General features: G+C 34.0%; 4 protein-coding genes across 6 annotated transcripts; 2 read left to right on the top strand and 2 right to left on the bottom strand.

Annotated features, from left to right (window-relative positions):
• Nucleotides 1-1,181: 1,181 nt before the first annotated feature.
• LOC128677944 (uncharacterized) lies at nt 1,182-7,323 on the top strand. Its single transcript, XM_053759120.1, has 7 exons — nt 1,182-2,618; nt 2,795-2,967; nt 3,246-3,407; nt 3,582-3,667; nt 4,015-4,172; nt 4,554-4,832; nt 5,193-7,323. The coding sequence occupies exons 1-7, from the start codon at nt 1,430-1,432 to the stop codon at nt 5,384-5,386; spliced, it is 2,241 nt and encodes a 746-aa protein (XP_053615095.1). The 5' UTR covers nt 1,182-1,429; the 3' UTR covers nt 5,387-7,323.
• Nucleotides 6,857-10,064, bottom strand: LOC128677946 (uncharacterized). Of its 2 annotated transcripts, none has more exons than XM_053759123.1 (6): nt 9,912-10,064; nt 9,300-9,444; nt 9,037-9,171; nt 8,434-8,637; nt 7,941-8,180; nt 6,857-7,824 (listed from the first exon to the last, which is right to left on the bottom strand). In XM_053759123.1, exons 1-6 carry the CDS (start codon nt 9,971-9,973, stop codon nt 7,486-7,488), a joined length of 1,125 nt encoding a protein of 374 aa, XP_053615098.1. In that variant the 5' UTR covers nt 9,974-10,064; the 3' UTR covers nt 6,857-7,485. The 2 variants fall into 2 exon arrangements, with proteins under 2 accessions (XP_053615098.1, XP_064292622.1); XM_064436552.1 differs by lacking the exon at nt 9,912-10,064 and adding an exon at nt 9,556-9,784.
• A 619-nt stretch (nt 10,065-10,683) lies between these two features.
• Rab2 lies at nt 10,684-15,007 on the top strand. Its single transcript, XM_053759126.2, has 6 exons — nt 10,684-10,894; nt 11,355-11,514; nt 12,001-12,156; nt 12,887-13,067; nt 13,194-13,349; nt 13,757-15,007. Exons 1-5 carry the CDS (start codon nt 10,849-10,851, stop codon nt 13,290-13,292), a joined length of 642 nt encoding a protein of 213 aa, XP_053615101.1. The 5' UTR covers nt 10,684-10,848; the 3' UTR covers nt 13,293-13,349; nt 13,757-15,007.
• A 99-nt stretch (nt 15,008-15,106) lies between these two features.
• LOC128677947 (uncharacterized) lies at nt 15,107-17,148 on the bottom strand. Of its 2 annotated transcripts, none has more exons than XM_053759125.2 (5): nt 16,943-17,148; nt 16,274-16,416; nt 15,968-16,177; nt 15,605-15,759; nt 15,107-15,383 (listed from the first exon to the last, which is right to left on the bottom strand). In XM_053759125.2, the coding sequence occupies exons 1-5, from the start codon at nt 17,022-17,024 to the stop codon at nt 15,125-15,127; spliced, it is 849 nt and encodes a 282-aa protein (XP_053615100.1). In that variant the 5' UTR covers nt 17,025-17,148; the 3' UTR covers nt 15,107-15,124. The 2 variants fall into 2 exon arrangements, with proteins under 2 accessions (XP_053615100.1, XP_053615099.1); XM_053759124.2 differs by having other exon boundaries at nt 16,274-16,482; nt 16,943-17,147.
• Nucleotides 17,149-17,214: the final 66 nt, after the last annotated feature.

Below are 17,214 nucleotides of genomic sequence, written 5' to 3' on the forward strand. Positions count from 1 at the left end.
AAAACAATGTATGTAGTAGGTACATGGTCAAAAGGTATAAGGAAACATTATAACTTGTGATCGAGTACTGATGTGAAAAATAGATATTTGATCCACCTGCCCACAGATATAAGAGCACTAGCTTTTGCCCGCGGCTTTGCAAGCGTGAATTTCACTTCTTAAAAGGAATTGAAGTAAAATTTCAGTTATTCTTTAATCGAATATTATATAAAGATTGGTGAAATTTATTTATTACCTGCTATGACTTAAATTCTTATTTTTGTCATCTTTAGTTAAATTCCCCGTTTCCCCGCTACGATTTCCGCTAGGTACGTGTCTCGTTCGGAAACTTGTTCTATTTCATTTCCTACAAATTTTCCCACGTCATTTCCGCAACGTCCTCAATCCTCTCAAACATCTCTATAAAAGTAATAAATGTTTCGCATAAATTTCCATCCCCTCACATAATTCCTCTAGAGATGAGATTTTCAAAATCTAGTTATATTATACTAACTATATATAGATTACCAACTACAAATTAAAAATTTCATTTGTCACTTCAAAGATGACGAAGTTTCGTACAAACTTGCAACCAAGTGTAATTTTCAAATTGAATTAATGCATTATATTATTATATTATATTCTTTGCCAATCACAAATTTAAAAATTTCATGTGTCTCACTTCAAAAATGACGAAGTTTCCTACAAACTGGCAACCCCTATTTCACCCCCTTAGAGTCGGAATTTCGAAATATCCTTTATTAGGCGGACGTCTCCTAGTCACGATCTATCTTCCTGCCAAATTTCATCTTAATGGGCTCAGTAGTTTTCAAGATTTCGTGATACTTTTATATTTATTACAATAGATTACATTACATAGATAACATTTACATGTTCTTATATCTGTGGGAATTTACCAAATGAAATACTTTTAATAAAAACAAGCACTCAAAGTACTCAAATCAAGCACTATATCACAATCTTGAAGCTTTAAAAAGGTTCGATGCCAAGCTGGACTTTTCTGCTAAACTATATGAGTAGCGTAGCGAGCTAGTCGCAGTCAAGTCAATGAGTCAAGTACTACGCTAGCACGCACTTTCTTTGCATGGAATTAGTACGACGAAGTACTTACTAAATCCATGAGCCTTTGTAAAATATTTCAAAAAATCGATTGGCAACATCTCTATTTGTTATGTCAATGTGACAACTAACGAAATAATTTGTCAAATGGATGGAAATCGTGAATTAATTTTTGTTTATAATCAGTTGTGAACTGCCAATTATTAATTTTAGTTTTTTAGTTAAATATTGATGTTTCATATATTTAATCGGACAATATTTTAGTGATATTTGGCACTGGCATCTCTTTATATCCCTTGGGTAACCTTAAATAAATGTGTAGTAAGGCCGACGGTTTTTTAGAGATTTAATTTATATTTCAATTGTAAATATGGATCCTCATAGTGATTCGTCGTTAAGAAACCCCCTTCGGTTAGATGGTGAAGTTGAAAAAAGCAGTAACTGCAACGGATCTGCAAAGCAGAAAAATATTAATGATAACGACGAAAATGTGTTTACATCTGCGTCGCACGCAACAGATTCCACTTCGAGCACACAAAAAGGACCCTCATCAAAACACATTAATTATTCTACTAACGAATCGACTCCACCGTCCAGCAGGTCAAGTGAAAACAGTTCGGAGCGCAACAAAAACGTGAGCGGTAGCAATCACAGTTCATATAGGAACAATTCATTCGCTGATGTTTCAGAAGCTGCAAGTAGTAGCAAAACTGATTCTAATTGTTGTGACGGTGATCTTCAAGGTCCGCAGCGGTACAAAGTGTGTGTAGACAAAGCCAGCAACATCTGCAATATGCCATCAACAAGTGGTAATAACAGAGACACAGAAAACGTCAATTGTAGGGAAAACAGGAAGAGACCTTCTAGTCTTAAATTAAATAAAACTAATTTGGATGATGAAAATAGCTCCAGTGACACAGGCAATGATGATTACTCCTTAGGCTCAGATGATGGCTGCATTTACACATACAGAGGTGGACAACATTTAGCTGATTTACCAAGTTCATTCTTCAGTTTAGATATGGGTCTACCTTTAGACAGGCATTTACCAACACCACCAAATTATCAAGCACCAGCTCCAGCTGCTAGGGACGGATCACGAGCATCAAGCCCTGACATGGACTTTTTAGAAATGGATTTTGATCCAGGACCTTCCTGTGAGGTAGATACTGGTGATGAATCTACTCCTGATGCTGATTTGGAAGAAGCTAGTAACATGCCAGAAGAAAATGAGCCAGTGATCAAAAGGACATCCCCAGAATATTTACCTGGACCTAGTTTTAAACCTCCAGTTCCTGTGCCTATCGCTTCTGGGTCCCGTGAACCTGAAGTTTGTTATAGTGTGCCATCAACAAGTCGTGGATTAGTTTCAGGCCAGGGAGATGTAAAGGAAGAGCCTAAAAGTAGGCCAGCAGTTTATGGACCTTTTATATCACATGTGAATGCTCAAGGGGAGAAGCTTGTGGTACGCAGGACGATGTCACACTGGCCAACTAACACTCCTGTGAATTTGCATGTCTCCAGTGGAGATCTAGTATCACCAAGGGAAATATTGAATTGTAAGTCAAGTACAAACATCATCAACAAATTTTTTTTATTTCCTTTTTCTATATTTATTCCCAACATATGGGAGATGGGACATAAGGAACATAACTATACAACTTAATAATTTTTCTGTAAAAAAATATTAAGTGAAAAAGTTGAAAATGTTTTTCATTCATTTTACTTATTTCAGATGATGATGAACATACAGAGGGATCTTTCACTTATCAAATAAATCAAGGGGAGCGACCAGCGTTTGACACTGTTACTATGTCATCCACTGTGTATCACCTAAATATGGCCAAGAAACTGATAGGAGAAAAGGAGAAATTGGAAGCTGAAGATAAGGAACATGATACAAAAATGGTGCGAGACCTTTTAGATCTAACATGGAATACACATTTGATGGCTTTTGGCTTACCTTTTACCTCCAAACACTCTTTTTCCTATGAAAAATCAAATAAAAATCATGTGTGGTCTAAACACAAACAGAAGAGAGCATTCATGACCCAAACATGCAATTCTATTTTGTATTATTTCTATTCTGAAAGTTTCAACAATTATTTTGAAAATTGAACTTTGATAAATTGTTGGCCTCACATGTTGAGATTCCCTGTCATATAGTATTATTGCTTTTGCTACAGGTTTTTGAACCTCACCCTGAAGCACCTGGTTCAAGTACAACAGAGACGAGATGTGTGGAACCTCCACGATGTATGATATGGTCAGAGCGTGAAGCTTGTGAACGCCAGGTGACACAAATTGGCACCTCGGCCTGTGGTGCAACTGCTGTAGTTAATGTATTTGTGAGTGTTTTTTATATATATACAAATTTAGAAATAGATTAATTAAATAGATTTTGCACATTCAGGTGAAGTTACGGACACATCTAGACAAGATATTTTAATAGTGTATAAAAAATAATAAAGTAATAGAATATTTTTAAATTGTTTTTAATACAGTATTTTTACTATTTTCAGATTGCGCTGGGAGTGCCAATTAATTTAGAACAAATCAATGCTGCTGTCGGCACAAGGCAAAGAGCGAATAATGCCCCTGTACCAAGGTACACTAAATAATAATATTTAAAAGTTGCAGGTCGTATACTTATTTATGAATACAAATTAAAAATTAATATACCTTTATGAGGCTAATGACAAAGTGATAACAGCGGCCACATACTGGTCTCATATCCTAAGGTTAAATGGCTATAAATATATATATGAAATAAGATTTGCCTTAAACCAATTAACCTTTTTTCTGAAAAAGGTTATTTTTTATGCTGTTTTTTAGAGATAGATGATGGTGAATGCAATAAACATTATTCAGCTATTATGTTAAGCATAATTTTTATAATGATATATTTTGTTTTTTTATCTAATTATAACTTAAGATAAATTAATTCCTTTTCAGATATCTACTATCGCGTGCTGTGGCGGGCTGTACAGCCGCGGACCTTGTGAATGGCATTCAGAAGGCGTCGGACGGTTTAGTCACGGCCAGGTTCTTCCCCACCCATCCTGAACGGGCGGTCTCGCTGAGCCATTGGCTGGCTGATTGGATTGCACTAGGTAAATAATACTAAATAATACAAATTGAACATTCCGCGAATTAGAAATTCTGCGATTTGGACATTTTGCGCATTATAGGATATATTGGTGAACAGTGGACAGCAGATCAATATATATTCATTGTGAATTCGTCGACATTCTCATAGAGATCCATACAGGGCATGCCATTGACTGTCCTAGAGAAAGATACTTATCTCATCATAAAAAATCTTACCTCATATAATAAATGCGAAAGTTTGTTACCTCTTCACACTTTATCTATTCAATAAATCTTCTTGAAATTTTGCATACATGTAGTTTTTTAAATGTACGCGGGTGAAGCCGCGTGCAAAAAGCTAGTATGTAAATAAAATTTGATTCGTAAAATTTTACACGTTACAGGAGCGGTGCCAATTTTGACCTTAAATCTCCAAGTGGCCTGCGAGGGAGAGATCCCAGACGCTTGGCACCATCAAATGGTGTTCGGCGTGTCTCCGCGAGGGGTGTTCCTGTGCAACCCCGTGGAGTGTGTGAGGGAATCCACGCTCTGGCCCAGGCTGACCTCTTCCTCCGTGTTGTTAGTGAGGACGAGGGACGTGATAGCAAGGTTCACCCCCGAAACTGATTTGACCCCGCTCATGTTCGTACCTGACCGACGCTTCCATACTTTTAATGTTCTTGGTAAGTTTATTTTTTGGTCTGCAATTTTTTTATAACATCAAACTTTGTTTTATAACATAAAAATGTTTATAAGTTATTGATGATTGTAGAAGACATCCATACTAATATTATGAATGTGAAAGTCTTATCTGTTTGTCATGCTTTCAAGGCTAAACCGCTGAACCGATTTTGGTGAAATTTGAAATTGATATAGTTAATGACCAAAGGTCTACATCTATGAATTATAAATTATAATGCTGTTTATAGTTATAGTGAAAAGCATATTTTAATATATATGATAATTTCTTCTCTACTAATTGTAATGGAACATCCTAATGATCTTGTTTTTTACCCTAGTATAATATGAAAAACTAATTTCAGGCCAAGTGGCAAATGTGATCAGAGAATGGAGGGCTTCTGGATGGTCTGAGCAAGGTACTCGGACCCACCACATCAGAATACCAGCAGCTTACCAAGCGGGCGTCACAGTTGCAGCATTAACTGGTACTGAAGCACATAGAAGGCTTATGCACATACCACAATTGCCTATAGTCAACCCACAGGATCCTGCATGAACTAAGTAGGACTACACTTGGTAAGTGATTCCCACATGATAGCATTAAGCGGTATTTAGCATACATCACAATGTATATTCTATGAAAATACATGATGTATGTACTTGCAGCAAGTTATAAGTAGAAGGCAGTCATGCCTCGGTGTTTCAAATTGTGATTATTTAAACTTGTGTTAATTATAAATGTTTTCAGTTCACCAGAAAAATAAATATGTTTTTTTCTTTTATTAATTAACGGACTTTGTAATGTAATTAAATTTATTCCTGCAACTGTAGTATGACTCAATGTATCAATCTGTGATCTTTTCCTACTTGTTCTTTTTTCTAAAATTATCCAATTTTATTCACTAAAAGACATTACTATTAACTGTTAATTATAGTGAACATTAGTGTTTAAATATAACTAAACATGTAATTAACTAATATATTACTAACGTTATTTCTGAGTCTGTACAAACCATGCACTCAAACTATATTATAATTAGATGGGAAAGTGAACCAAATATCATATTACACTTTAGAGTTCACTGTTATATTAAATTATTGTTGCATTGATAGCTTAGTAAACATACTAATTATCCTTTTTAACATTTATATTCACTGAAAAATTAAATGTTTTGCTATTTAATATTGAATATTATAGTATAGGAAACTGAAAATAATTAAATTGAAGTACACTTGCATAAACCTCCGAAATATTTGTGTACAAATACATTTTTTGTATTTATAAATTCATTATGCTGCACTAAATTAACAATGCTGTGAGCATCTGTCCTGTTTTGTTACTTACCACTAATTTTATAATACCTTCGTATTGTTCTTTTATAATTTATTTTAAGTCTTAGTAATGTCGCTCAAATAATTGTTAATTTCATATGTACTATCCGGTCTGAAAATAAAAATATATAATTTGATATAATTTTGAACGCTGCCAATTAACTGTCGTAATGTATTCATTATTTTGAGACATGATTGTACTAAATAGTTTATCTTATAGTGTTCTGCGTTTTTGTCAATGGAAGTTATGTGGCATTGGCTAAATTTTATTAGCCACTTATAATAGTTGTAAATAAATGTATGTAAGAAATACGTTACTATATTAGTCAATTGGTGCTTACTAGTCAAAATTATATTAGCACTTATTCTGTAATCTTTCCATACACATAATTACTTATCGATGTAAATTGCACTTGATGCTATAATGACACAGGGCCGTCTTCAGGGATGTAAGTTAGGGACTTCTTAATTTTAATTCGAAGTCTTTATTCTAGATTTGGTATTCCGGAGTACGGAAAATGATACTCTAATCAATTACGAACTCTTAGTCAACCAGTGAGATGATAATTTATTGAAGTTGTTTACCTCTGATTTTAAATAATTTCTTGAAGTTGTATACCTCTCTTCATATACGTCGTAGGACTTCTATGCTGCTATCCACTATGTTAGATCTTTAATAACCGCTAAAAACCAATATACTTACATTATTTATTTGTCTTACAATATGCTACAATCATAAAAACTGGAACAAGTTTTGTACTACCCAAGTCTTTATAAATAAAACATTTTAGCTAAAAAAATATAATTCAATTTACTCTTATGGTAGGTATATTGTGTACTATTAATACAAATCAATATAAAGAATGAGATGGTTATGAGCATGAACTCGACATAGAAGATTGAAATTACAATATTTAAATAAACATACCTCTACTATCTGATCGGAATGTGTGTGTTAGTGTTTTTAAGCAATCATCTCACTTGGTACAAACTTGCATGTGTACCTTCCTCTCCTATACCATAGCATGTTGTGGATTCAGTCATAGGGTATTTATGATTAAGTACTGTCATTAAAGGGTCAGTGTTACTGCCCTTATGTAACTCGGTATAGAAGCAATGTATGTATAACATTATATTTTTGGAATATAATATGATAGCATATATTTTGAGTTTCATTCAATATTGATTTGTACCTTTACTTAGTTAATTTAAATACATTTATGTAACTTAATATATATTTGCTTAAAATATACGAACATATATCGATAGTCTTAAAATATGTACTAAATTTATTATATTTCACATTTTTTATCAAGCGCTATTTTATAACTTCCTCTTGTAAATAACATTTAAATAATCAATAAATAATTTCGGAGTCAAAATATCTTTCGACGCTATTGCCCTCTGCGATATTCTGTCATAAAGGGCCTTTTCTTCATCTTTATAAATTTGGGGCAACTGTAACTTTTTATAAAGCTGCTGAATGCGCTCGATGTGCGCTATCTCTGGACTGCCATAGCACGATTTGAATACAATTTTCTGGGGTGGACTACAGCGCTGCAGCGCTTTAACGGCCAGCCAGGAGCATTTAGCGTTCTGAATATCGGTATTTGATTTCCCGATGTCTTGATTTTCTTCTGTAAAGCAGTCGAAGTAATCATCCTGAAATCATTCGTTTACATTGAGTACAGTTATTTGTGTAAATATTACTCTTTTTGCCCAACTTCACCTGGCAAAAGAGTGTAATGTGTTCATTTCATTATTATCCGCGCTCTAACCTGCATTTGATATAACAGTGCTAAATCACTGCACATACTCTCCACATATTCATGAGATTTAATGTCAGTTTTTTCAGCCAAATATAACCCTAGTAATACTGGCAACTGAATACTGTAATATGAAGTTTTATATTTAATTATTCTCTCGTAAGTTTCCATTGTAAAATGTGAGTAGTTGCGGTCGGTAATCTGAGATGCCTCGTTATCTAGATGTTGTCCAATAGCTGTCATTAAAAATGCCTGTAAATTAATGAACTATTAAGAAAACATACGTAAACATGTATTATTTATAAAAATATTAAAGTAAGCAATAGAAAAAATATTGCAAATTTAAATAAAATAGATAATTACTATCTTTTCTGGGTGTGGATTCTGCTAAAGTTTTCAAAATGTTATGTCAATCGCGTCTCAAAAATAGTTTTTATTTACACGTAAGAAGAACTAGGTTTGAGAACAGAAAGATAGAAACCCCGATCGCATGCTTTTATCAAACCTTGTTAAATAATAAGCCAACGTCATTGACTGAAGACTGATCTTCGAAAGTAACATTGAGTACTTCATGAATTAAATTTCTAATCAGCATGATATCGTTGATGGCACGCATCCCCACATTCGGAATGAGGTACCAGCAGGGTTTGCCTCGTCGCGTAGTCGCTTTGTCTATTATATCGTCCGATATAATGAAACAAGCTTGTACCTGTGAGAAAAAATATTTTTTTAAGTAAATAATTCTTATTGCATAAAACATAAGAACTAATATTTTTTCTTATTTTTTTTCTTAGCGTGTCGACTCAGCTAAATTTGTGTGGAACAATAATAACGCCACTGAGACGGAGTATGGTGTCATATAGGTTCTTCAGTGTGCAGGTTGGTTGGGCACGCAGGGTATTATAGTAAGAGGTAAGCCATGGTTTGAAAGAGAGGCACCGCACCACAGGCGGTGTCAGTGCTGTAATCCCACCTGGTCTTGTTTTCTTTGTTTCTGTCTACTTGTGTCCGGGGCTTATTAATAGGCCTTCGTTTTCGGCTACCTACTATTAGTATTATTAAAAACCATTAAGCTACAATTTAAAATTCCTACCTTAAAAAAACTTACCATATCAGCCGCCCAAGCTAATACACAAGCCTGATACAAATCATGCTCCTTAACATTATCCGCTACAGTTAAATATGAATGTAGAGTTAGAGAACTTCGCAGGTGCTTACCATCGGTTACATTGTAATTGACGATCTAAAACAATAAAATCCTCATAAACTTTACACCACAGTGCTAGCTTACGTTTATATGTATAGGATTACCTAGTTATTAGGGATTTTTTCTTTTTATTAGATTAATTGGGAATTCCCCTTTTAACTCACGTTTTTAATATGATTCGCTATCTTGGATGATCCAATATATTCTTGTTTAGCAATAACATTATTTATTATATTTGGTAAACATATTTGAAAATAGGCGAAAGTCGCTTCCGGTATTAATTTTGAAATCGCTGGTTGTTTATTGAGCCTGTAAAAAACATTTCAAGCATAACTAATATTTAACAGTGTACACGTGCCTTTTTCACATTTTAATATGTGGCTGAAATAAGATTATTGAGAGATACTTAGGTAGACGTACCAATGCATAGTACTCGTACGTCTATGCATGACCAATGCAAATAAAAAGGGAAGGGAAAATCTTACTAAAATGCTAGATTTCAATCATCGTCGTTCATGTTTGAAACACAGGTTTAAAAACAAGCGCCAAATAGGTGCTTGGCTTTTTCCTGTATAAGAATGGTGTACATACAATGATTACCTAAATACCATTGCCATACATAGGGACGAATTTTTCTTTGTTACATAAGTAATAAGTTCCTAATAAAAAAATCATCATACTATTACAATGGTACATACCTACAAGTACAAGCCAAACATAGAGATGGATGTTTTCCTTGTTATATGTCATAAAAAAAATATATAAATTTTACTTACACTTTGCTGCTACAATAATTTCTATAAGTTAATGAAAGCAATAATTTACAAGACATTGTCATACTTCAATATACTTCAAAGGTACTTTTGATCACCCTATAGGAGGGATACAAACTACCTTTCTACAAAAGTTCCCGAAATTGACTAAATCAAGAATACTGGTACCTACTTATCTAAATGCAATAAAGGAGGAAGATGTTTACAATAAGCAGCTATTGTCACTGTATTTGCATGAAAATACAATAGAATATGGATAAAATGTAGCGTGTTTTGTGTCTAGAGTAGATTATCACTATTATAACATTCAGCTTAACAACATGTACTTGATTATGCATGGATCAGATAAAAAGTTATAGTTAGACTATTCCTATTTTAACTTTGAAAATGAAAAAGTCAACAAAGCTATTGGAGGTATCTTGATGATGGTATGCGAAGACGATATCGTATGAGAGTTTAGAGACATATTTCTATGGTAGGGATTTGCCGTTCAGGAAATATTTTTTGCTTGGAAATTCCCAAGACTTTTCTTCAGATCGGTGCCGTGAAATTTCTAATGAGAATGTCTATTGGAAATTTGCGGGAAATCTGAAGGGGGAAATATTCGAGAACAAAAAAATATCGGCAGCACAACGACGGCGGCGCCGCATTGTGGTGTGGTGCCGTATCTCTACGTCATAAGGCTGCAAAAATGTTGATGCTTATGTCTCGAAATGGAAAAAAGATATACTCTGTCTCTATGACTGTTGATTTTTTGTCTATGATTGATTTCTTGTCAAATGTGACAAAATTCACGAATATCACAAAATGACAAATTGATCAACCAGCTGTGTGATTTCTAAAAATTGCGTCTTATTTGTAATAATATTCCTTATCTAAACTTTTGTTTTTAGCTACATTTCATTGTAAATTCATAAAGTTACGAGAAATAGTTGTGAAAATGGCGTACGCCTACCTTTTCAAATATATCATCATTGGCGACACAGGTATTGATTTTGTTTCATGATATGTTTTTTATCTCAAACTAACTTGTTTTGTATTTTTATGCGAAGCGTAGAAAATAATTCAGGTTTCTATGCTGTATTAGATAGGCAAATGACCCTGTATTTCGTGTGATGACTACCTACTTGTATTGATTCTTTGTTCGAAACAAATATAATGATTTGCTCGTAAGGTTTATTTTCCGCCTACGCGTTTCAGTGTCTATATGAAATAACGATACTACGCGCATAATAAGTATGTGAATATGCGCATTGTATTTGTTGTTTGGTAAATATTGTATAAGATTGTATCATAGTTTTTCAAGGACTCCTTTGTTTGTTAGTGTGAAAGTTCCAATTTCAATGTAATTATATAATAGAGATTTTATGAACAAGAAGCTTCGAATAGATTTTACTACAGGAAAAAAAATTATAATTATGATTTAAATAATCAATCACTCAATAGGTGTTGGAAAATCATGTCTACTTCTGCAATTCACGGACAAAAGGTTCCAGCCTGTTCACGACCTAACAATAGGAGTAGAATTTGGGGCCCGGATGATTACGATTGACGGGAAGCAAATCAAACTTCAGATATGGGACACAGCTGGGCAAGAGGCATTCAGGTATTTGACATGCTAGTCATAAGACAATAGATTAGTGACCTTTTTAAATGTTGTGTAAACAAAATTTATCAATTCTCTTTGTTCTAACTTATAGTTGAAATGACCTTATTCACCTTAAATGAACAGTGTAAGTTCAAAAACCTATACTGACTCATGGTAGCATACTGGCATCTAAGTAGCTGTACCTTGAATTTCTTAGTAATACTGAATTTATTATTTTTAGATAGTTACTCATTAGTCAGGTATTCAGCTATAGTATTAAAACCAGCCGCTTGCATGATTTCAGTTCTCCTTGCAAATGCTGTTATTATTCATTGATTTTGTCATGCCATTGTGTATTATTTATTAATTAATGCAGCATTGGAAGGATAGTCTATTCATTTTACAAAGTCACTCCATTGATCTCTATAATTTTATTTTCATTCAAATTTTATACAACAACAATTATGTTTATATTAATTACTTTAAAATGATTTCCAAATTTAGATCAATCACAAGGTCGTATTATCGCGGTGCGGCGGGTGCCCTCCTAGTGTATGACATCACACGGCGGGAGACATTCAACCACCTGACAACCTGGCTTGAAGATGCGCGCCAACATTCCAACTCCAACATGGTCATAATGCTTATTGGCAACAAGAGGTTAGAATCTGTGATAATGCATTGAATTTAATATTCTGTGCAATTTGCCTTGTGTTTCTACACATACAAATACAGTATCACGTCTTTATCAGGGGTGACAGAGCTAAGAGTATTAAACAAAGGTCTCATTTAGCTCTAAGGGTTCTTGCCCATCGCCTATGAGAATTTATTTTATTTATAGCCCCTTCCCTTGATTGAATTTTATAGTCTGCATATTTCTTTCATTTGAATTCTATGGTAGCAATTTTGAATCGTGTTTATTTGCAACTCTATTTATTAGAGCATAGAGATTATACTCAATGATATGATGATGATCATATAATAATTCACATTATAAATACAGTTTCGTCTTTCATAACTATTCATATAAATTTATATTTTTCATGTTTTTTTACAAATATACTGAAAAGGATTTTACAAAGATTTTACAAATATATTGATTTGGATGAAATTTAGTGCAGTAATAGAGTTTAGGAATAACATAGGTTACCTTTTATTTACCTTAATTTATGTAACGAATCTGGAGTGAGATATACAGGAATAATTGAATATCTCCGTTCAACAGTGATAGGACAGCATGTTTGGTCAAACTTTAAGAAATAAAATAATCTATGAAATGATATGTATATTGTAAAGCATTCTGTCCCGTTGCTTTTCACGTATTTCTTTTTATGTGTGAAACGTAAGATGTGACTTAAGTTTAAAAGCTATCTCTGTGTGCGGTTTTCAGTGATCTGGAATCACGTCGTGAAGTGAAGAAGGAGGAAGGCGAGGCATTCGCTCGCGAACACGGGCTGGTCTTCATGGAGACCTCGGCGAAGACTGCCGCCAACGTGGAAGAGGCCTTCATCAACACCGCCAAAGAGATCTATGAGAAAATACAAGAGGGAGTCTTTGATATCAACAATGAGGTAAGAAAGCATTGTCTGTTGTAGGCGAGTAATACTTTTTGGAATCGATGGCTGTTCCACTGACAAGAACAGCCTTCTTAAATGCTTAATGATGATGACTAGTGATGTGATGTGTAATGTTTGCAGGCGAACGGCATCAAGATCGGGCCGCAGCACTCGCTGGGCGGCGGCGCAGCGGCGGGCGGTGCGGCGGCGGGCGGCGCGGCGGGCGGCGGCTGCTGTTAGGTGCTGCGCTGCACACACTGAGCGGGGACGAGCGGAGCGGCCGGACAGTCGGAAGAGGTCATTCACCTTTTATATAGCTTTATGTACCACCAGTTTTGCTATGAAATTAATTGATGAAAAAAATCTGGAATTTGTTGATCAGTTAAATTCTAAGTTTCATCGTCAACTGTGACGCCACAATGTCCAAGTTAAGAGAACAATAAAACCTTAAAACGGTTGAAGATTCATCTCTAGTTTTATGCCTTCCTGGCGGCCTTTATTTTTTTTGAAAAGATAAAAATTTGAAATATTTTATTCAAGAGATAAAACTTTGAAATTAGTATGGAACGTCGAAGCTCATGAACAGGGCAGTAGTGTCATTAAAGTATGGGGCTGTGGAGTTATATTAGGCAACATGCCTTAAGAAACTATAATAAAATTTTCTTAAAAATATGTTTGGCCCTATATTTATTTATTTTTTATAGGAGGGGTGCAGCTGTGTGCAACGAACAATGGTACGAAAACTTGTATGCCGGATTATTAGATTATTTTGTATGCTGCAGAATATAGCTTGTATCTCAGCTCATTATAATATTATGCTAAGCCATTTGGGCATTTTAACTTAAAGAATAATTCAGTCTTATCCATATACACTTGGAGAATCTGTCTTCTCAATGAGATTTAGATGCTACCTTCCTATTATGATGTTTCGCAGATGCTAAAAACTTCAACTATCTTTGAGTATGCATTTGATAGTCATCACTTAGGCATCATTTTCATAATTTCGAGTCCGCAATGAACTGTGGCGTTATATAAAATTAGAAAACATTATCCATACATATGCATAAGTACGCCGGTTCATACAGCGTAACCCTACCTGGAATAAATTAAGTTTATTTGACCAATGTAGCTCTTACCATGAAAGTTGAAAACGATTTTTGCAGTATAATCACAATTCTGTTGATTATTTGTAGAACAGTTATTCTTTCATGGTATTTAACCATTTGGGCGACATAGCAGTATGTTATGTGTATGATAGATCCTTCACAAACGAAGCTTTTATGTATTTTGTGTATATGTACATTAGTGTCAAATTATTTCAAACATTTGTCATCTGGCATTTATTTCAAAGTACCTACATGCATGATATGTACGTACCTACATAGTACCAAATTATTGTTTTATCGAAATTTTATTTATGTCGATTGGTATGGAATTCTGGATAGTGAATGGCTGGGCATTGGTACATATTGCGTAAATTAGTTCATATTGATTAAGTTTACAAGTATTTAAAGAAAATCTATATTTTACCGTTGTAAACAATTATTTAATTGAGATCTCTGTAAAGATGGAAGAAAAACTATGTGTTGAATATTTTATTAATTTAAATTCTGGAAATGTGATTATTTGTTACCTCTGACCTTTCATACCTTGCATTGTAAAATTTTCCTTTTTATTCTGACCCCAAACAATCTTTATAGGCAGTATATGCTTTAGGTGATGGCCTATTTAAATTTATTTGCACAAGGAAAATATGGCAGATTGAGCATCTTATTAGGTCTTTCAAGATTGGAATTGTAATCTAAAGGGACTGCTTGCAAGGTAATGAAAGACATGATTACAAAATAGGTTATTTTTAAGTTTAGCACATTGTAATATGATAAAATATTTTGTAAGGTTACAATATGCAAACACATTTGTAAGGTGTAATTCATGAGTAAATGTCAAAAAACCAATGGTATTTTATTTCTACCCATGGGACATCTAATTCAGATTTTACCGGCCAGGAAAATTATGATTAGTAAAAAAGGGTTGTTGAATGTGAAACGAATTAATTATTAACTTCACTATATTTATGTTGAAACATTGCTTACTTCTCTATTAACATCTTTATTATTATTTATTTCATTTAAAACCATGAATACACTGTTCACAACTTCTGGTGTTTTCATCTTTACAATGCCACTGGTTTTAACTTCTGCCTTGGGCAGTGTTATTCCAGAAAGATCAAAAACTGTCACATCCAGCATTATCATGTAGAAAATTTGATTTTGTAGGATCTGGTAAGCAAGGTTTACCAGTTCTGATCTCTTTGCTGATTCTTCTCTAATACTGAAAATAGACAATAACAAAATTAATCTTGATTATTAGAGAAAGGGGAGGCTGTGCTCATGATAAAGGCTTTTGTAATGCCTGCCCCACTGGTAGGTCCCCCTTTATCACTTTTAAAAAGTATATTTTTTAAGTTTTTTCAAATTTCTTTTTTAGTATAGAACTAAACGGCTTTCAGTAACCAGAATTCAAACAAAATAGTAAAAGTATTGGAAACATACCCATTCCATATTATATGAACATCTCCCACATCAAAAGTTAAGTTCAGTTTATCCTTTTGTTCTACTTGTGGAGTCTTGTAGGAGAGTGTAAATGGGTCAGAGCTGCGTGAGGTGTCATTCTCCACAAAATTGAAGCCAAATTGTAACAGTTGATGCTGAAATGATATACAAATAGAGTAAGCATTTCATTTTTCTTCCATTTCTACACATTTCACTACCTGTATCAATCAATCTAGTAAGATTGAAGGGAAAGCAACATAATATTTTTTTATTCACAGCAGTCAATATGTAAAATTGGTAGTAGGTAAAATTTTTCTCTCATAAAACTTGCTCAAATCATTTGAGGAAACTTTAATTACCTACCTGTGTGAATATGAAGGGCTGAATGTTACAGTCAAAAATAGATCGTAAAGTAGACTTTACTGCAGTGCCCACTCTTTGCTCTCCCTTTTCTAGTAAATAGGGCAGGTGAGTAGCTCCATTGAGAGTACAGCTAACTCCCCAGGATAGAAGAATAGCAGTGTATGCAACTTTGGATTTTGTACTGGTCTCTTGGGCTGATGATACAGTAATCTAAAAAAATCAAGCAATAAAAACAACTTATATACATGAGACAGACACAAACCTAAACACTATATATCAAGGCTTTGTAAATTTTATACAACTAACCATCAAACCATTGGAGTCTTCAGTGGAATATTTTAAAAGCGGCTGCTCTTCAAAATGTACTGTGTATTTTATCGATGAATTGGCTGTAACTGCACCAACCAATGATTGCCTTATTTTTGCCGCATACTGTTTGAGTTTCAGAGCTGTATATTGTAAATTATATAATGGCGATACTTTATTCAATTTCCATTGACTTTCATTATAAATAACTGTGAAAATTAAAGGGGTAACACATTATAAACTAGCAGCCCGTATGGGCCGCTTGTTTATACATTCGCTCTGGTAAAAAACCAACAAATTATACATGCAAATTTTTTTCAGGAATCCACTATCTACTGGTAAAAACTGCATGAAACTGTGTGCAGTTTTGCGAACAGACAGACGTGACAGAGGACTTTATAACATGTAAGGATAAGGATATTGACAAGTGTAGATTTTTTGGTAGTTTGACCGAGCTAATCTCAGGCACTGGCGGTGGTTTTAGGTTTCAGTAGGCTAGATAATCAATGCAAAACCTTGCCTAGGAAGCCTTCTTTAGATATTTTGAATTTATAAGTATTTAAAAGTTATTTTTAAGTTAGATAGTTTTTAGTATTAGTAGAAATTAATGGTATAATTATACAAAACAGCTATGAAAGCATATAAGACTAGGTACAAAAAAAATCTTACTGGCCAATGGGTCCCCAGAAGCATGGTTTTTATTAACATTTACTTCTCGTTGCCAAGAAGGTTCTATTCGAAATTTAGCCATTTGAAGAAAACTTAATACCTAAAATAAGAATTAAGGATAAAACAAATTCAAACAACGCGACAAATATAGTAAATCAAATCAAAACAATAATGGCCGTTATCGAAGTGAGTGAACGAGTGAACGGAATGAGTTTGACAGATTTTATTTACAATAGCAATGTGCTTGGCCACACCTCAGAAAAAAGTACTCG

The sequence above is a fragment of the Plodia interpunctella genome, chromosome 18 (genome assembly GCF_027563975.2).
Source record: "Plodia interpunctella isolate USDA-ARS_2022_Savannah chromosome 18, ilPloInte3.2, whole genome shotgun sequence".
Lineage (NCBI taxonomy): Eukaryota > Metazoa > Arthropoda > Insecta > Lepidoptera > Pyralidae > Plodia > Plodia interpunctella.